Source organism: Anabas testudineus, chromosome 4 (assembly GCF_900324465.2).
Source record: "Anabas testudineus chromosome 4, fAnaTes1.2, whole genome shotgun sequence".
Classification (NCBI taxonomy): domain Eukaryota; kingdom Metazoa; phylum Chordata; class Actinopteri; order Anabantiformes; family Anabantidae; genus Anabas; species Anabas testudineus.
In genome coordinates, this window is record NC_046613.1 from 10,528,051 (window position 1) to 10,549,242 (window position 21,192).

Here is a 21,192-nt window from a genome sequence, read left to right on the forward strand (position 1 = left end):
TAAAAAAATCTAACACAAATACCATGATTTATATGAAGAGAGAATAAAAACACAGGTGGTGAGTCCCATCTGGGGTTTAGCAGCTGCAGTGCACTGTACAGTTACAGCATTCATTTCTCCCTGAGCAGGTAAGAATGAGGCACCAGTAAATTCATGCAAATCAATCCCAGTGGTTTTCAAATTAGTTTTTGCATTTTCCTGTATTGGTGATGCAGCTATAATTTATTTTATTCTAAAAAAAGACTGTACAAAGCTCTTCTATTTCATCACCTATTAATGCCCAGCTTTAACGTTAACATTATGAGATATATACTTTGTCACACTTTACCATCGTTCACAGTTGTTAGAATGTGCAAGTTTAAGCCTTAACAGCCCTTTGACAAAATTCGATTTCAATCCACACTGGCGCTGACAGTCTTTTAAGCTGGCTGGAAATAAACACTCATTGAGCTCCATCTGCTTTGTGGTTTACTAAGGAAGCCCAGAAAACAGAGTGACGGCGAGTGCACTTCAACAGGTGGTCGCTCAGCATGAAGTGCTTACGTAAAGGGCAAAGAAAGGGCTTTACTCCCATGTGAGTGCAAATGTGACAAGCTAGGTCGTCACAGTGAGAAAGCGTCCTGTCTTGCATATAAATATATATATGCATATATAACAGCATCATATGGTATAGTATGTGTTGCTAGACATGAAATTATTATCACGTTTGGCAGAAAAGGCTGTTCTCATACATCAGGATGGGAAGTACAGGGAAAAACATCAGTGAGATATACATAATGCACAAGACAATGGATGCTATGGGAAGAATGATAATGAGAACTGAAAGCAGGATGGAAACACAGCAGGTATAGTGGCTAGTCTTAAATAAATATGCAGCACAACAGCTCTAGAAACATAGAATCTGTCTAAGCACAATTTTAGGGAGTAATTCTTAGGTGCTCCATTCATTCTAGTCACATGATTCATATGGAAGAATATCAAAAGTGTGTATCATGTTTGAGTTCTGTAAAGATTGGACCACTTCATGTGTGCGAGTGTAGGATGGGAGAAATTATGTGTTTTAAAGTAACATGCTTCATACCATATATTTCAACTAACAGGAAGATAAAACAATATCTTGTGGATGGTACAAAACAACAGTTCAAGACTTAATTTGGGACTAATGACTTCTGCTTATCCCATATTGTGTTATTTTTTACATCAATACCACAGCTCTTTAAATGTAATCTGCTGCCTTGTGCCAGATCATCAGTTCACAAAACAATCAGGCCTTCAGTTGAAGAGCAGATGAACTAGATGGATGAATGAATTTGTGTCTATCTTAGATTGAAACGTGTTTTATTTCAAGGTTTCTGTTCTTGAGACCAGATTCATCCACTATCCTTTGATATACCTTAACATAAAAGGGCTCCTGTGCTCCAGGCTGTGTGAAAGTCAGTGAATCTGAGTGTGTAGGGTGTTTGATGCAGTAAGTCAGGCCGCACTAACTTTACCTCTCGCAGGGGGATGTGCTGCTGCAGCTGCCTTTAATCTGTAAGAGCACTGGAGTGGGACACCAGATTGTTTATGTAGTCCACTGAAAAAGAGATGGCACAAGTGTGTGTGTGTGTCTATGTGTCCACAGAGGGAGGAGGGTGAGCGCAGCTTATGATCCATCTGTCCCTGTTTCCCCACAACTCAACATGGTGGCAGACAGTGAGGGGAGTCTGGGACAGACCTGCTCTTTGTACTGATTTAATTAAAACACATAATTTGAACTTTTTTTGGTGCAAGCAAAGACAAGCCCGTTTCCAACACCGAACTCTACAGATAACAAAAACACACAGCGGGCAATTAAAGACTCGTTTACTCATCAGCCAGTTATTCACCCAAGACTTTCTTGGATCTGTCTCATGCAGCTCTGCGAGGCCTTTCGCTACAGGCAGGCATTTATTCATCGAGCGCCAGGACTGAGATGGGTGGAAAATTAGAGTGAATGAAAAACAAGTAACGCTGATTCCTTGAGAAAGTGCTGCTCTCTCCCAGATATAAGCACACAAAGGAAATACCACCTAAAGAAAGAAACAGAAGTACCACAATAATGGGCCAATTTCAGATCAGGTTTTATTAACTTCTTATGCTCTTTAATTCTTGGAAAAAAAGACAATTTTTAAAAACTAATAATGAGTCAGTTTAAAGAGGGCTAACAGTATGTGACAACAAAACTAGCACAGCTGTGCAACGGCAGACATCTAAAGATTCAAATTAAACACACTTTTCTTCTTATAGCTTTTCATGTGTGTGGTTGAAGCTACCCTAACACTGTTCTGCTATCATCACACACACACACACACACACACGCACGCACACATTTATTGTATTGCTTAACTGTCTCCACAAATGACAATTTATAAACAGCTTGACAAATAAAACACCCATAACTTGGTTGTTTCCTTTGCATATTTAAAACCAGACATGATATGATGCGACATTATTTAGCTTTATGAAAAATGTATAGTTAATTTGCATCCAACTGTGAAGTGGTAGTAAAAGGTTTAGACCAAGCAGGAAGATAAATAAAATCCAGGAATAAATGGACTTACATGTTGTCTTTGGTTATAAAGATACAAAGATAAACAGCAGGTACACTGGTACACACGCAGAGACAAAATAGTTCAACTTTGGTTCATACACTGACAAGAAAATCCTGGCTTCCCTTCAACAATCACATGGAACCATCTTAATCTCAACTTTCAACTAAGATGTTTAACAAAGCAACACTCAGAACGCAATATATCAACTCAGTTCAGTAAGAACACTTCATTTTATTGACATTGGTAGCCATAAATGTATATCTGAGTGTTGTTTAAAATGATAAATGCTTCAGACTGCACCTCACATCCAGTTGAAAAACAGACCACAGGTGAGAGAACGAAGGGATTTTGTCCTGATGGAGTGTGAGAAATGTAGGGAGTAAAAAATAAAAAAAAAAAAGCACTGAAAGCATGATTTATCTTGTGTCAACCCCAAATAACTTCAGCAGGGCAGCCAGCAGATAATATCTTGTACCAGTTGTCATTGTGCTGTATATAATGAAAAAAAGAAATAAAATAAAAAGCCATGTGCAGCAAAATGGGAAAATTACAGATATTTCCCTAAATGATCAGTGAAAAATTAAACAATAAACCACTGTCATGCTAAAACATTTGTTCCTTTGCTTGGAAATTATTCTAAATGATCAAAATGTGAAGCTCATCAATTAATTCATTAATATTTGAAAAATGTAATGCACTACTTTTGCTAACAAAATTTCTCCTGTGCCATCAGAGACTAGGATTAAAAGAGGCCTCAAATTTAGTGTTACTAGGTGTTAGTAGTCTGACAGGTGTGAGACATAAACGAGACGAACAGACTAAAACAAACAGGAGAGGGCCAACAGGCTCGCAGAGTATTCCACTAAACAAAGGAGCTCCTCATGTGCTGCAGAGAAGACTTAAGGTGGTATGACTTGGTTAAAAATTAAGACTAAGAACAGACCTCACAGTGAATAGACATGATCTGATCTAAGGTTTTACATATAAAATATACCAGAGTGACACTAGGGTCTAAAAGAGGATTACCTGAGCTAAATGGCCATACAGTGAAAAGCAAACACTCCAAATACAAACTTCTGTCTAAGCATCATTTTAGCTTTTATCTAGAAATATAGATGAGTCACCGCTTTCCTCCACCGCAGATCTACACACACACACACACACACACACACACAACAGGGGCAGGACATTAGAAACACATTTCAGCTTAATGCAGTCCAACTCCACTCTAGTAGCGGTGAGATAAAGCTCTCTGAAACAGGATTTATTAGATGGCTTTTCTATTGAATTGCATTCGACTGTAGAGGTGTTACTAATACAAACTCGTGCCTCAATGTAGAGACCATAGTTACTAACTTGTTTGCAGTTTTTAAAGTAATTACATCCCCAATCACATTACAGAGCACGGCCAATCCTCCATGTTTCACTATTTAACTTGGGTTAAAAGTGTAAATTAAAGTTTACAAACTGTATGAGGCTGGAAAATTTGAAAACAAATTTAACATGTGGCCATAATGTATTTGACTTGTGTGAGTAATTCTGTTAAAGTATTTCCAAGAAAAAAAAAGGCCTTCCTGTGGTCACTGTCTTTGTTGCTGAATAACATAGGAACATCTGCTGCAGCATAACAACACGTGATGGTTTCACTTATAAAGTTTCTGCTAAAACAAAACAAAACAACAGTCTAAATGTAGTTTGTGACTTTCACACACATCTGGTGTACACATGCCACCTTTCCTCTGTGTGGTGTCAATCCACAGCATCCTGTGCCCAGAAAACAGAGCACTGCAGTATGTGAAACATTACACCCCTGGAAGAGTCGGTGAGATCAGGGACAATTTAGACGGCTCTTGGGGGAAATTGACATCTCAAGAAAAGAAGTGAGGCCTTAAAGGGACCAACAACAAAGTTAATTGTGAGGTTGATGGCGACTGTAGTGGTGCTGGTCAGGCGTGTTGTACTGCCAACTCCTGTCCTATGAAGTGGCGCAGGCGTTCCAGATACTGGCTGTACAATTCAATGTCGTTGTGTCCTGCTCCCTCCACCCAGAGAGGCTCCACAGCTTTGGGGCAGCGCTCGAACAGAGTCAGGCCGTGGGAAAAGTCGATCACCTCGTCCTCCGTCCCGTGGATGATAAGCACCGGGGATGTAATTTTGGACACTTTCTCAATGCTAAAAAGGGGAAAGAGAAAGATTGTCACATTTTAGAGCACTGTCCCCGCCCCTATAAAAGAGCTCAGAAAGCAGACAGCATGAGTCGATTCAAAAGAGAAGTGAACTGGACCCATAAAAGACTGGCTCTGTGGATCAAGTCATAAAAAGTGACACCCCAAAGTCTCAGTGTGCTAGTCTGAGGGAAAAAAGAAAAAACTAAAAGCACAATTAATACGTCACTGAAGTAAAAGTCGTTTGTTGTGGGCTATAAAACATATTTACTGCTTGAAAAAAAAAAAGCTGTTCGAGCTGTTTGGTTGGGGACAGTACAGAAACTGAAAAAATAAAAAAAGATGAAGAAAAATAAAATGACTTATATAATAACCACAGCTAACAATTCAGCACAGGTTTCCAGTGGTGCTTACACGTTTGCTATGACATTTTATAAATCTGTGTTTCCAAGATCAGACTTTGATGGTAACAACTCAGATTCCTCTTCTTTAAATAAGGGAGTGATCGATGCCTGATTGTCCTCCCACTGACTGAAACACCTGACGCTAATTTCCCCTTCAAAGAAATTGATAATGCTAAAGGTTCCCACACTTTTGCACACAAACCATTTTGGTTTATTGCTGATTATTGTTCTGATGATTATTAATATTTTCCAAGAAAAATAAATTGTTTAATTGGGCTCTCTTTATCTACGTTTAGGTCAAGTTTAGTTCACAAACCTTCAAGCACCACTGAGCAAACAAAGAAAAAAGACAGCGACTGATACACCAAGAGGACGACATGATTCCAACTGCCCACTCTGAGTTTGAAACCTAAGGTTGGAGACGTTCTCAGTTCACTACACACTAAATGAGACATTCCCTGGTTTCCTACCATCTCTGCTGCTCCTCACCCACTTGTACCATCTGGAATAGACACTGCATTAAGGCTGGCACTGGCTGCTGCTGACCTTCGTGAGACTCAGCCCCGAACAGCCACAACAAGAACAGCAGGGATAGGGGCTTGCTAATGATAGCATTATTCCGTGTCGTTATTGTCCAGCCAAGGGAATTGTTTCGTGGCCAAGGTTTGAAAGTAAAAATACACAGTAACACCACAGCGAACACCCACATTACAATCAAACGCAAATGTGTGGAACCAAATCTCATCAGAGTAGGAGGCTCCAACAAAATATGAAGCATTACAAGAAGATCTGAAAAGCTGCTACACTGCAGCCTTTTACCTTTCTGTTTATCTAATTCTATGGTAATATAGAAAAGTAACTTTCATTCCAGTTAAGAGTGTAAGACAAGACTATAGGATGTGAAAGTAATGCGTTTACACTTTCTAATCCGTTCTACCTTTGCAAAGTTCCTCTATTATCATTAGTTATCATTTGTAACTACACTCATCTTTTTTGCTCTTCATGATTGTGCATTGATTGTACAAACATGTTTCTGTGATTAAAGATAGAGTTAAACTCAACAGAACAGCTGTGGCTGGACATTTTAATGTTAGAGACATAGATGGCCTTCACGTTTGAACAACTTGTAGTAGATTAATAATACAGCTGCTGTCAACATGAATGGCAGTTTCAGTAAAGACTAAAGTTTTTTTAGTCTAAAGTTACACTTCAGTATTACCTGAAGTAAATCCATCAACTAATATAATAAAATATAAAATACAATATTATTTAATGCTTATGATAATAATAAACAGGTCATATGTGATGGTTACTACATAAGACTATATCATATCTGTGTTTAACTTGACTCAGATGTGAGCTGCAGCTATATTATAGAAATATTGAAAATTATTTTAAAAACATGTGCCAGATAATATTATAATTATTGCACCATTTCTTTTACTGCAAGATATCATGGACCTCTGATATATTACAGTATTTAGATGGCCTACTCATGTTTCTAAAAATAAAATGATACCCACACACTTGCCAAGAAGCATATTGAAACTAAACATCAAGACATAGAAATGTGATCCTAAAATCCAGGAACTGTTTTTTTCAGTCCAGATGTTTGTCTTAGTTAAGGAACACTTGGACAAGTGCAAGGGGCGATTATGCTTTTCTGTTTGCAGAACTGTAATTAAGCAGAAATGCCAGCAGGCAACCAAACAGTCTGCTATTACGTTTACATGTAGACCTTTTTTAGAGGTTTAAAGAGACAGAGATAGATAAAGATTTCAGCATTTTAGACATTTCAGCCAGTGACACTGTCTGTGCAACAGCTGAACAAGTATTTTATAGTTGAGGCTGACAGAGAGAGATTTTGTTTACTGTGTTCAAAAAGGTACATAAAGACTTACTTGGGGAAAGCATCGAAGCAGTAGGTTTTCTTTGTATCGGGAAAGGCCACTCTCATGCCAGATGTTAGAGGTGAGTGAAGGACCACAGCAGCACACTCATATCGTGATGCCAGGTCGACAGTGGGAACTGTACCAATGCTCTGTCCATACAGGATAATATTCTCTGGGCTAATGCCATACCTAGATAAAAGGGAGAAAAAGAGCAAACCCCTATAACCCAGGCTAATAAAAGCAGCATTGTGTGAAAGGTAAAATATATAGCAGAACATATCTTTTAATTATTAGAAATAATTCTAGTGACAGTTACACTCGAATATAATTCAGCTCAACCAACCCTTAATCAGTGCGCTGTAGTGTGACATCTTCCCAAAGCTACAGCTGCATAAGAGCAGCTCAACTTTCACTAATGAGGCACTTTATCAAAGTGCAAAAGTCCTTGAGACACAACCCCCACTCATCCATCCAACTCACTCTTCTTTATTCCCATGACATTTGTCCCCACTGTGGTCTACTCATCATCCCAGCTGTTCTGATCGCAACCTGTGAAACCTTCATTCACATCTTTATCTTTACCTGTCTCTCTTTCACCCATCATCAGTTTTCTTTCCATTAAGTTTCTTTTAAGAACTGAACACAGTAATGATGATATGAGTCCCTCAATAACTTTAACATGATTTGGTTTGCTTGTAATATACACAGTGTGTCCTGTGTTGGCAGAGCAAGCAAATGTATAATCAGTTATCACGCGAAGCAGACATATGGGCCATTTGCATCACACTATACCGTGAGCGCAGGGCATGCCAGGCAGCGTCTATGTCTGCATAGAGGTTCTTCTCAGAGGGTTTGCCAGTGCTGACACCGTAGCCTGAGTAGTCATAGGAAAAGATGTTGCAGTTGATGCGGGTGCCGAGGCCAATGTAGAAACTGCTCATCTGCCCCAAGTCAACAGCGTTTCCGTGGGAGAAAAGTACTGTAAACCTGCGAGGAATCACATTCAGAAAACAGGTCAGTAGATGGGCAAACAGATACAGAGTTAGACGCACTGCAACTACAAAAACAGTTTAAAACAACAACATTTTAAAGTAAACACATACACACAGTGAAAATGTCATTAGAGATTAGGCTGCAGTTCTTATTGGTACATGTAAAATGTCCGTACAGCGCCTACATTATTACATCACCTAGAATGAAAACACAGTATAGAAATGAAGATTAACATCTTTAATTCAGTATTAAAAACTCTGACATTTGTAGCAGAAAGAATCACATTAAGCATAAACAATAATAACACAGCAACTTCACTTAGACTGAAACATCTTTGTCTAAAGGTACTGCAAGCAGGAGTCATTTGACATGGACACATGTCATATGACTCTGACTTCTGGACATTTTGCACAACCTGAGAAGCAGAGTATCCACTGTAAGCCTCTGCGTTTTATTCATGAATGCATGTTGTACTCTGCAGAGGAATACGATCCTCCCTCAGTGGTTTTGTTTATGAACCCATATGCCCTGTAGCTTTGCTCTTGGCATTTCAACTCAGAACGTGGCATAACAAAGACACTGTTATATCAGCTGAGGTTTAGATTCATTCCTGTGTAATTCTAGATAGACATTAGTACAAGGCACACTGCCTGTAACACAAGCCTGTCCATCTCTTTAATTCATTTGGTAAATGAATCAGAAGTAGAACAGTGGAGAAGGATGTGTGTTAGTACATATCATAAAATACTGTTTATTTGGATATTGCCAATTTATATAATGACTCCTGATAAAAAACATCTACCAAACACTGCTCACAAGCCCTACAGAATAGAAATCCAAACAGCTAACTGACCGGAAAGTGATCTCTTATACCTGAATGTGATGCTCTTTAGTTATAATCATTACCATGAGAAAGAATTGCCAAGCAAGAGGAACTTAACACTCTACTTCAGGTTTGTACAAATCCTGACAGTGATCCATGAAAAAAAGCAGGAAGAGAAAAGCATCGAGTCAGCTGAGTCAACAGACAGACAAGCACAGGAAGTAGACCTGGATGTGCATGGAAGAAACTGACAAGAGGATGTGGTAACACTTCTGAAGAAGTGTGACACAGTTAGAAAATGAATGGCAAAGGTCGAGCAAGCTGATCCAAACAAATAAATCATACTCTAAAGGTTTTAATGTGTTACTGGTTTAATGGTCTGAAAATGACTGATAGTGAGTGACTATCTGCTGATCTCATGATGAGCTGCTGCATACAGCTACCTTCACTGGGATAAATCAAATGTTGCACAGAAATTAAATGATTTTAAAATACCCACCTTGCATTGGGAGCACAGCGAATGTACATGCAGCCGATTCTGTTCCCTCGGGTGGATCGTGTGAGGAACACCTCTGTCGTATCCAGCTCTCTCTGAGAGTACTGAAACTCTGCCCGTTCTGTCAGGTGAAGCTTCCACCTCCCCTCGACAGTCCCGGCCCCTCCGCTTCCTGCAACTGATGCTCCACTCCGCGACCGCAGGCTAGATGTCCCTGTTGCCCCCTGTGTAGCTGGGGCTCCCTCTGGGTCTGGAAGAAAGGTGTATGTGGGCTCAGGGGGCAGGAAGGCGAGCTTGGCCGCGATGCGGCTGGGGCAAGGCGGGCAGCAGAATAGACAGCAGAGCTCACTGAGAGAGAGGCCATTCATCCTTCACTGTGCAGGAGGAAGACAAGAGAATCACTGTGCTAACAGCCGCACATCATCCCAGTGTTAAAACAATGAGATACTCATAACAATGTAATGTACAAGTCTGTGGTAACAATGGTGATGGTTCTACAACACCAACTATTGAATATATGTATAAATAAACACAAATGTAGCATGCCATGAACATTAGCTACAATTCAACAATGTATTTTGGTGATATATCATTCAATTTAGTGAAATTAGAGGTGACTGACTTAGTGAGTTAATGAATCAACATGAAATCAATGCTGATAGTCAAAGATATCAGTAATATCAGTAAATGTTAAAAGTGCAAACAATTAACTACACTGCCAAACTTTTGGGCTCTAAAACTGGGGCACTGTCTGGTTATGGCTTTATGTTGTAGTAATCTGAAAATCTGTGGATTTTGGTCAGACGAAATAAGCTTCTAAGAACATTTGGGGCTTTTTTTTACAATTTTCTGACATTTTGTTGATCAAACAATAAATAGACTTATTGAGGAAGTAACAAATAAATTAACAGATACTGCAAATAGCATGTGTTTATCAGACTAAAGCAATGTGGACATTGGCTGTGGCCCTGTTAAGCTATAATCACTGAAACAGCATCTTTTAACATATATTAAGCCAATAACTCAACAATGAAAACAACAGTTACACTCAACTCTGGAAAACATTCCTGCAATTATACTACAGTTATAATACAACAACAAAAAAAGACCCACCTGTTGATCAGAGGAGCTCGGCCTAAGCAGAAATTAGCTATGCTGAAACAAAAATAAAACAAGGAAGACTTCCTCCAGTTCAGCAGAATTCAAACACAGGATACTGTTTGTTAAAGGTCCTGTCAGCAGAGTAAAAGTAGTGGAGGTCACCAGCTGACAGGGAGCTGTTATTTACCAAGCGTCTACTGTGTTTTCTGTGTGGTGACTGAAGTCCACATCGCACCCATTTTGTCCACTTCTTGACACGTCGTCGAGTGATTTCAGACACAATGTTCACCAAACGTGTCCTGGATATTTTACGGATCCTTCCAACGTGTTGACAGTCAGAAGCAAACGTTTCCAAAGCAGTCTCGATCTCAAAGTGACTACAACCAACTCTGGACGCTTTTTTTTAAATTGCAATCAAACACGCACAGTAACTCTCCCTCCTCTGCGGACGAGTAAGCTATCGAGAAAAACGGAGAATACCAGTTATACTTTTCGAGAGAGTCCAGACTGTGCGTCTGTGCGTACGAGCTAAAGCTACACTGGCTAAGCTTAAGCTAGCAAAAGGACATAAACACAGCTACTCAGTAGGAACACTCATTCGCGCACACCCGAAGCAAAACACCGCCACGACACAGACTCCAGCAGGTGTATTTCTCTTCATGACTCCGCTGTAGACGGTGCTGGGGTCGCCTTTGACTTTCTGAGCCAGCGTCTCGTCATTTAAATTAATCCATGTATGTGCGGTGTTTTCCTACTTCGCTGCCGTTTCACCGCATCCGGAAGCGATAGCAGACAGGAAGTGACGTCAGGCGTTTCCATTGGACAATTAAGGGAAACCTGTTATCAGCGTGAGTGACGGCGCAGTGAAAGATGTCATAATTGAACTTAATTGTTGATTTGCACCTTTTAAGGGAAGTGAATCATCACAATTGTTTTGTCTTGGAGACTAACATGGCCTGGTTGGTGTGAGATTATCAACTTCTTTTCTTTTTCTTTTCTTTTATTGTTTTTAATCAAAGAACCAGATGCATCATCATGTATCTGTGAGTGAGAAACTGATAAAACTATTACTTGGAATAGATGGTTTCCCACCATGGATGGATTACTGTAAGAGCATAGGGGGTGGGCTAAGACATCATCATCATCTCTGTCTGAATTTGAAATTAGAGAGCTCAATTAAAAGCCCGAACATAGCAAAGCAACCACAAAGAGACACACAGCCTCATAAAAATGAGCATGAAGATATGTAATGACCACAGAGGGGCAAAAATAACTGCAAAGAGACAAAAAACTACAAATGACAAATCACATAATGTTGTTTTGCGTGTATTTTAGCCTCCCATGTAGGATGATGACGGGCTTATTTTCTGACTGGCTGATTAGATCTCTTTTGTGTCAGGTCATAGTTTAAAAAAACTACACTAGTGGTAGTCAGCAATGCAGATAGCCTTGCTTCCAATGATCTCATTTATACAGAGTCAGTAGAATGAATTTACACTTTGGTGTGTCATTGCAAAACAAGCAGAAGCATTTATGATGGGCGCATTCCACTTAAGGTCTTGGTATTACATGCACTGGATGGATGAAATCATTTACTGGAACTGATCCGTTATTAGTCATGTTAGTTTCCCCCTGTCCTTCTAATAAATAAATAAATAAAGAAAAGGTCTGTACAGGCAATCGGATGCTGGGCTAATTAAATGAAAACACCTTTGTGGGAGGACAATGGGGGAGAAAACCCCCAAAAGAAATCAATTACAATATTACAGCTAGTGACAGGAAGGAATGTGGCATAAAAGCTCTACAAAGATGTAAAACAAAATATAACCTGCCACATTACTCTAATAAAAACATGTAAATCTCTTTCACATAAACACACAGGTGGCCATACCACAACTATTATCATTCTTTGTGTTTTGCCTGAAAGTTCTGCACTCATGACTGTTTTTGTGTGTTTCTAAAATTCACCATTAATGGTAAGATCCATTATTTTCATTAGTGTAATTTCTATTATGGGGGAATAGTCTGCAGTGTGGTATTAAAAATAAAACTCAAATCACATATTTCTCTTTGTGAGTTAAGTCCATGTGTTTCATCGAGAACAATAGACTGGAGCACACATGGTCTTGTGTAGTACCATTTGTGGCACTACACAAGTAGTAGTGTTTTACCAAGTCTGAGAACAATATACAAGTACAAAGCTGTGGGGCCACAGTTTATAGATTCACTGCTCTAGCACCCTAGAAACAATAACTGTTTGGAACAACACATGGCTTAAGACAGAAATTATTCTGATATTTTAAGAGAATAAATATGACTAATGTATAGCAAAATAAATACAAAAGACAAGTATAATTTAAAATAAACTTTGTGATTTTATTGTTTTATACTTACTCTTACACATCATACAATCCTAAATCTTTAAAGAAAACAAAATAAAAAGATATCTGGTGGTGTTTCTGGGGGACTGGAGTGCCAAGGGACAAGAACTACAGCTCTGAACATTGTAGATTTCATTTGATGTCCCTCAAGCTCATGTCAAAAGACAAATGAATCATATTCACGTCTTTGCCTATGCAGTTAACAGACTCATCATAACTGGAAGGTTTATCATTATTATCAATCAAAACCAATGCCATGACGAGGACATTGATTACAAAAGGTTGTGCTAAAGACAGGATTGAAGACATCAAAATTCTATCAAAGCAACAGAAGGAGAAAATGAATGTGTACTGTCAATAGCTAGAATACTTAGGTATGTTTGCCCTAAATGCTGGTTCCCAGTCCTTCATCACAAACAGCCCAAACTCTTTTAGTTAACGGTCACTAATCAAATGTAAGTCAATTTTAACCTCCATTCTCTGCCATAGTCAATATTAGGGCAGAGTAGATTAATAAATGACATTATAGTTTACTGTGTGAATTATGGTGGTTTACATTCAAACTGCTCAAGGTCATTAAAAAAAAAATCTTTGAGATGAGCAGTCACTGGAAAACAGCAAATGTAAACCATGAAGCCCACACGATTTACACAGCTGGACAATCATTCTATGTAAAGGGCATTTTCTCTCAAAGGACTGTAAATCTGTAGAGGAAAACAGCATTTTGTAATGGTTATCAACCCAGGAGGCAAGACTGAATATATAAAAGGTAGGGAACACACAAGTGGAGAGCTGCAGTAACCACAACTTTGCCTAAATAATTACAATTCTTCTCTTTTTCCCCATAAAATCTCAATTTGAATTTTCTAAAACAGAAAGAGATATTGAACAGTCCAGGATTTAGATGACCAGCCTATTCAACAAAACCATGTCCATGATCAACACTAAGACTCTGACATGAATTCTAATGATGGGCAATTTCCCAAAGCTCTTAGAACATAATTCAACCAGGTCCTACAGGGTATTCTGGGATTCAGGAAGAGTCATGTATGTCAAAGCAATTCTGCAGTGACTATTTATAAAAGGCATACTCTTTCTACAGTTTTCACAGATATTTGATGATCAAAATCAAGCGACATTTACAAGGAAAGAGTCTGTTAATGAAAACATGTAACCTCAAACTGCCCCTTTGTACATTTCACGAGTCGTCATATTAACTTTCAATAATATCGGTATGCTATAAATAATTTCAGTAACAGAATGGAATACTGTGTTATTCAGAGGTTAACAAAGGTTATAGGGGCTTCTTAATTTGACTAGCACTGTAAAGCCAGGTTACCTGTAGGAGATACTAATGTAGGGCCAGTTAATTAACATACTTGTAACATTACTCAGGCATCTGATGTAGTGAAGAACTTGGAAATAAGAAGGGCGACAAGATGAGCGAAGGAAATTGGTGCCATTTCTGGCCCATTCTTTTTTGGATAAGCACTTTTTAAAAATTACACATAGTATAATTCTTCACCTTACTCCCCCACCTTTATTACCTGGCAAAAATCTACAATAAGAATATATTATATGAATAGGAACCATATGGTATTTACATTTGGAACAAAACTGTAGAGTCCCGTTAACTTGAATCTCAAGACTCCAGCCATGCATTGTGCTACTGCTGTGTGGCTTTTAAAACATTCCAGCTTCGTTTCAAACTGCGCAGTCAGTTACAAAACAACATAACGTATATGTCTGACTGCACACATGCATGTAAGGTTGATCTTCCTAGAAGAAGCTAGCTAGACGCGGCCTTCATGGCATGGATTCATCTAAATCTGAGCGCACGGCGAAAGCACAGCACACAACTCTGCAGCATTGCGACAGTCTTTACTTTAGCTGAGCATGAGGTGTGTCGCTGTGCACTGTAACTGCGACCCAGGTCAGTTTTTAATTCAGCATGTGTCAGTGGTCTGCTGGTGGTTAGAAAAACATGGAGTTTCACTATGACTCCACAGAAAAGGGCATTCAAGGAGAACGACGCTGCCTTACTAAAACAGAACATCTCATCAATCAAACTGGCAATTTCCTCAGTGAGCCCGCTATACGCATCAAATATAAACTGCAAATGACCCAGATGCTGAACAAAACTGAGTAGGTGTGGCATTATCTTGTGCTCTGCGGCTGACACACTTTTTAAGTTGTGCTTTGTATCCAAATTCAAAATTAACGGACATTTTACTGCACAGTCTTAATTATTATTAACTGAACTCTACTTCATCAAGTCAGAGCTTGTGTGTTTTTTTTGTTCTCCAATGGTTATATAATCAATATGAATTTAAAAGGGTAAGGGCAAATCGTAATGATTTGCTGACACATGCTGCCAATCCTCCAGCATAGACCAACCAAATGATAAAAAATAAATAGAATGCAATCACACAATTCAAGCTAACTACAATATATTAATATAGATCTTCTGATGTCATACACTCATTAAAACAGAAAGAAAAAACAAAAAACAAAAAACAACAACACAGAATTCAATCACTCAGTTAACTCAAGACTTTCAGTTTCCCCTACTCATGCCCACCCCCCACCCCTCCAATAACTGTTCATGCACCCAATATCAGTATGATAAGTCAATATATCAAAGAGAAACTTTTCTGGAAAATGCTGAAACTTGGGTGTTCAACATGTGGTGACCCATATGGTAAAGGTAAGAGGAAAAGAAAAAAAATTAAAATTGACAAGCAGTTGGCATCATTTTGAGTCTGGGAGAAAAGAAATTATATTCCAAAGCCCTTAAAAGGTTTTGCTGATACTTGAAGCCACCTAGTTATTTTTTTTTAAATCCACTCATCCCTCTAAATCAACTTGTGTGTTATTATCCAGGGTGTGACACATTCCTTTACCCCTGCCTTATTTCAATTACATTACAGGGATTGTATAAAACAAACCCACGACAACCCCCCCCCCCCCCCCAATATTCAGAAACAAAAAGAAGAAAACGTAAATGCCTTCCCTTCCCACAGCAACACTTTTATCCACCATGCCCCTACAGCTCTCTCCCCCCAACTCTTAAGCAAATGTGCTTACACACTTTCATACAAATACATACACACACACACCACTCAGGTTTAGCCACAGTCACTAGTGGAGAGAGAGGGGGAGATGCTAGTAAGGGACGCGTTTGGAAAGCGGCTGCAACCACACCACCCCGCCCATGTTAGACTACCATGAACAAATGAAGCCATGATATCAGGTGTTTTCATCGATGTCACCATTGTTCAAATTCACAAAGTCAAAGAGACTTTTTTTTTTTTGCACTCAGTCCTCATAACTTCTGAATTTTCTCAGCCACAACGATTGGGTTCTCCTTGCGTATGCGGGCAGCAGCTGCACTCCGGTAATCATAGGGACAGTCGTGTTTGTCAGAGTAACGGTGAATGGCACAGAACAGGTTACCACAGCGACAGTCAAAACCTTTAGTAAAAAAAAAAGAAAAAGAAAAATGTAAACATGATCAGTTGGAATATTCACTGTAAATGGCAGTACACATGCTGTTGACTTATTAGTTGTTCTTCTAGGTCACTTTGACCTATATACAAATATTGCTATTAAAAATTAAAATTGCCCCTGGAGCTCTCTCTGAGGCTATTCTGTTTGGCAAAGGTGCAGTGAAAGCACCAAACCAAAAAAGCTGAACCCAAATGGCTGGGTGTGGCACAACCATCACACAAGCAAGATTTTAGATTGTGGTGTTACAGATCTTTGATCTTTTTAAGCACTCGAAAGTTAAAATGATTATTTTCAAAGCTGTTCTGAAGGAAGATCAACGAGGTTATTGTTAAATCAATGGTGTGAAACTGTAGTAATTGAGGTTTATTACTTACAAACCTTTGAACCTTACAAGTAGCTATGAAGAGTTCAGTGTTTCCACCTGTGTGCTCCATAAAATTATTTTCTTCCTTACCAGTAAGACCCACTTTTTTCCGGCAAGAGAAACAACGGTTCTTTTTCTTGTTTTTATCAGGTGTTTGGTCGCCATCAGATGAAGCCTGTGCTGCTTCCCCCGTGGGCTCTGGTGGAAAAGAATTTACACAAAGAGGTACAGTGGTCATAAACGAATTAAGCTGTGTGTGTGGGATACAAAAGTTCATATAAAACGTCATAGTGAAATGGGTAGCGAATTGATTCGTCTTCCATGATGAGTACCTGTGCTGTTTGAAGTACCCTCCTCTTCTCCCTCCTCAGCCTCGGCTCGATCAGAGTCAACAGGTCCTGAATCCTGGGAGATGCTCATCGCAGTCATCTGTTGAGTTACTGGGCTTGGAGAACTAGGGCTGGCATTACAAAGAAAACAAAAATAACAATTCATTAATTTTAGGCACAAATAAGAATTGTTTTCTAGTACAAGAAATAAATTCTGAATTCACAGAAAGTGACAGATTTGTGTACTTTTGTCGAACTAATTAATCCATACCCTTCACAGAACATAAATCTAAATACTAGAAGGTACTTATGTGAAAATGCAGAGAACACAATTCCTTTTCCAACCACAAATCTTTGCCTTTGATAATCTATCACATTCATATTATTAGGACTACAAACAGGCAAGGCCTACAGAGACCATATGGTGCATACAGTACACAGCGAATAACTATCCATAACTACTACACACAGAGAGATCAAGCACAAATCCCTTTTGATAATTCAAAAGTTTCATCAAACTGGGAACAAATGACTGTTTGGACTTCTCCGTAGACATTCTTGGCAGAATAAAAGCTCTAACGAATGTGATCTCTTGGTACATTATTATGTGAGTAATTGTGTTTTTTCCAGCAAACTCTTTCATCCATCACACTTCCTTCATTATGGCATAAAGAAAATATATTTCACAAGTCTATAAGAATGTTTGATGTAACCAAAAGCAGACCATATAAGGGCCTTTATAAAATGGTTAATTAGAAAAAATTGAACTATGCCTGCAATTATTCAACATTATGCAGCAGTTTTAAAAACAGACCCTCAGGCCATTTTAAAAACTACAGTGCATTACTCTCGAGCTCTTTTGTTCAGTGTCAACTTAAAGAAGAATGACTCTATTATACAAGAAATGACTGGCCTCTTTACATAGTGAATGTATAGCAAAGCCTGCTTTATGACAAACAGGTTGTATGTTGCTTTAAATAAAGCACAACAGTCAACAGGAAGCTTACAACAGACTGCTGTTTAACAGAGACAATACATTACTACAAGCTGAAACCAGATAAACAACTGGCAAAGAAACCGTCGCCATTTTCAATTTATATGTTGTATTAAATGCTATAAAAATATTTAATGGTTAGTTCTGACCTTGCATTGTGCCTTGCTGACAGGTATCCTCGTGTGTATAAATTTCAACACTTCTAATCTTTCTCTTTGTGTGAACTCTCTAAAATGTTGGCTTGGGGGAAAAAAAGATCTTACCAAAGTGTCTGGAATCATCAGATTAAGTTAAGAACATTTAAGAGTGGAAATGGTTGTAAAATAATTCCAGCTCTGACAAATTGAGGGGACTCAAGTGTACACATTAGCAAGCTACTCTGTAGACGAGAGTAATTGATACACTGATCCACTCATTATTTAAATTGGCATTTTAAAAACTATCTATCAAATATCCAATTTAGTAATAAGTCTTTTATTGAACTTGATGACAAACTTCCGGAAACAGTTTACTGTTTTAGTACCCAATGAAACAGTACATTGCTGAAACAAGTCTTTGTCAACATACCTGGTTGTTTGTTCCTCAGATGGATTTCCTGCCACGTCTGTACTTGGCTCTGATGTTGCACTCTCCACAGTCACACCAGCAGATCCTGGTGATCCTGCTGGTGTTGTAGCCACTGTGTGGGGAGAGAACAGCTTCACAGCACGAACAGCGCTGAACCTGTTACCTTGTCCCTGCATTTTCCATTTGTTTCTAAGTATCTTATAGTATTAACTGCCATTCCTTTCCTATGCTTGTTGACAATGATCAGATATGCTTTGAGTTAAAGTCAAATATATGATGTAAATGTCACTCTCTTGCCTTCTGATGCCATTGTCTAGGTAACACCCCACCTCACAATGCCTTTATAGTTTTTAAGAGACCCCGTTTCAAGTTCTTGTCTTTTCCATCCAACAGGCCGATATCCAGCACCAACCCCGTTTTTGTTGTTATAGATCACATCCCATCTCTTCCAGATCTCCCATCTTCATACCTTTCTCTCCCGGGGGGCTGGATCGCCCCCCTCCCTGTTGTCTCTGCAGGTGTTCCTTGTAGCAGACCGAACACATGCCGTTGGTGCGGGGGTTACCATAGAAACCACATCCCATGGTGCAAAGCATCGGCACCTGCGTCTGATTGGTCTCCTGAGCCATGCTCTGACAGAGGGGGCAAGGGGAATGGGAGAGGATATTCCTGTAAATGGGGTTGCAGAAGTTAGTAAAGTGAGTAGCAGTCCCTGTTGGATTATATGGTTGTTCAGATTATAGCTTAAAGAGCTTGGAGAGCTAATGAAGCATGAGGGTAAAAGTTTTGCTTTTGAAGCAAAATGTAAGATTTCTTTATAAGATAAGAGCTATGGTCCACTATTTGTAGCTATAATGAAGATTTGTCAGGAAGTTTTATTTTTTCAAATCAACCAAAATTAGGCCCAACAAACTCCACAAGTCTAGTTGTGCCACTTTAACAGAATTGAACTTTGTCAACTGATGATACAAGTCAAATTATTTTTCTAAATGAATCTAAAAGGCAACAGCAATCGCTGACATTAACAACATGACACCAAATACAATAAAACTGATCACTAATTTCTGAAAACATTAAGGCAAAGGGCTACAGCTTTTGTAGATATTAAGCTATAGATCTACCATAAAATAGTGTGTAATGTTAGAGCTGCGAACGAAAACAAAATATTTGACGATATGTGCACAATTCCGCTGTAAAAAGCAAGTTGCAGGCTCTGAAAACGCAAGCTAGCTGTACGGGGTTATGCTTTCTTCCGCCGCACAGCGAGATGTTTTGCTCGGAACAAAGTTAAGAAAAGGGAACAAAAGCTAAAGACATTCCGCACAGAAGCGCCCCGAAACTTAACTAAATAAAGCAATCACGTAAATCGATGACTTGGTAACCAGCATCACTGTGTTTCTTACAATATAGCTCAACAACTTAGAGCCGACTGTCCTCAGTTTGAGTTTGTCCGCAGCAAACAATTGACGTCCTGTGCTCACATAGCTCAAAGCAAACGCTTACATTAACTAGCAGACAGCCTCGCTCAACGTTTTGTTTGTCTGACACAGCATACCAACGAAACAAAGGAGGACCAAACTCACTTAGTAGTCTTCCATCACGCCGAAAATAAACCAAATAAAAAAAAAATGCAGCCTCCTTGGTGACAAACTAAACAAATCTCGTCTTTTAAATCGAATAAACGCTAATGCTAGCAGGCTAACGCTAGCTGAGCTGTTAGCATAGTCAGCCAGCCCCAAACTAGAGCGCTACCCGACAGTGTCCTAGCTCGTTCAAAATCGGTTACGCTCAGCAGGTGTCTGGTATAGTAGTTAATGTTGAAGACAGTACCTGAATTTCAAGGTACCGGCGTCTGTCGACGACCTTGGGCTTCAGATTTGAACAACTTGTGTCTCCAGCAGTGAGCGCGGCCTCCTACCCAGCGCTAGCTCCCGACATTCGAAACAACGACCATGACGTCATCCCGAGCATCGGTTCAGTCCGGGCCAACGCAGCAAAGTCCACCACCCCATCAACACACAGCAAAGTCCACCACCCCATCAACACACAGCAAAGTCCACCACCCCATCAACACACTGCAAAGTCCACCACCCCATCAACACACTGCAAAGTCCACCACCCCATCAACACACTGCAAAGTCCACCACCCCATCAACACACTGCAAAGCCCACCACCCCATCAACACACAGCAAAGTCCACCACCCCATCAACACACTGCAAAGTCCACCACCCCATCAACACACAGCAAAGTCCACCACCCCATCAACACACTGCAAAGTCCACCACCCCATCAAAACACAGCAAAGTCCACCACCCCATCAACACACTGCAAAGCCCACCACCCCATCAACACACTGCAAAGTCCACCACCCCATCAAAACACAGCAAAGTCCACCACCCCATCAACACACAGCAAAGTCCACCACCCCATCAACACACTGCAAAGTCCACCACCCCATCAAAACACAGCAAAGTCCACCACCCCATCAACACACAGCAAAGTCCACCACCCCATCAACACACAGCAAAGCCCACCACCCCATCAACACACAGCAAAGTCCACCACCCCATCAACACACAGCAAAGTCCACCACCCCAT

The 21,192-nt window shown here is 39.6% G+C and overlaps 2 protein-coding genes across 2 annotated transcripts; both read right to left on the minus strand.

Annotated features, from left to right (window-relative positions):
• Positions 1-2,086: 2,086 nt before the first annotated feature.
• On the minus strand, positions 2,087-11,226 carry abhd17ab (abhydrolase domain containing 17A, depalmitoylase b). Its single transcript, XM_026345923.1, has 5 exons — positions 10,460-11,226; positions 9,350-9,720; positions 7,827-8,021; positions 7,044-7,223; positions 2,087-4,745 (listed from the first exon to the last, which is right to left on the minus strand). Exons 2-5 carry the CDS (start codon positions 9,712-9,714, stop codon positions 4,520-4,522), a joined length of 966 nt encoding a protein of 321 aa, XP_026201708.1. The 5' UTR covers positions 9,715-9,720; positions 10,460-11,226; the 3' UTR covers positions 2,087-4,519.
• Positions 11,227-12,799: 1,573 nt separating this feature from the next.
• zgc:77486 (zf-A20 domain-containing protein) lies at positions 12,800-20,731 on the minus strand. The gene is made up of 6 exons (XM_026345648.2): positions 20,423-20,731; positions 19,062-19,261; positions 18,593-18,704; positions 17,035-17,162; positions 16,793-16,900; positions 12,800-16,302 (listed from the first exon to the last, which is right to left on the minus strand). The coding sequence occupies exons 2-6, from the start codon at positions 19,219-19,221 to the stop codon at positions 16,154-16,156; spliced, it is 657 nt and encodes a 218-aa protein (XP_026201433.1). The 5' UTR covers positions 19,222-19,261; positions 20,423-20,731; the 3' UTR covers positions 12,800-16,153.
• Positions 20,732-21,192: the final 461 nt, after the last annotated feature.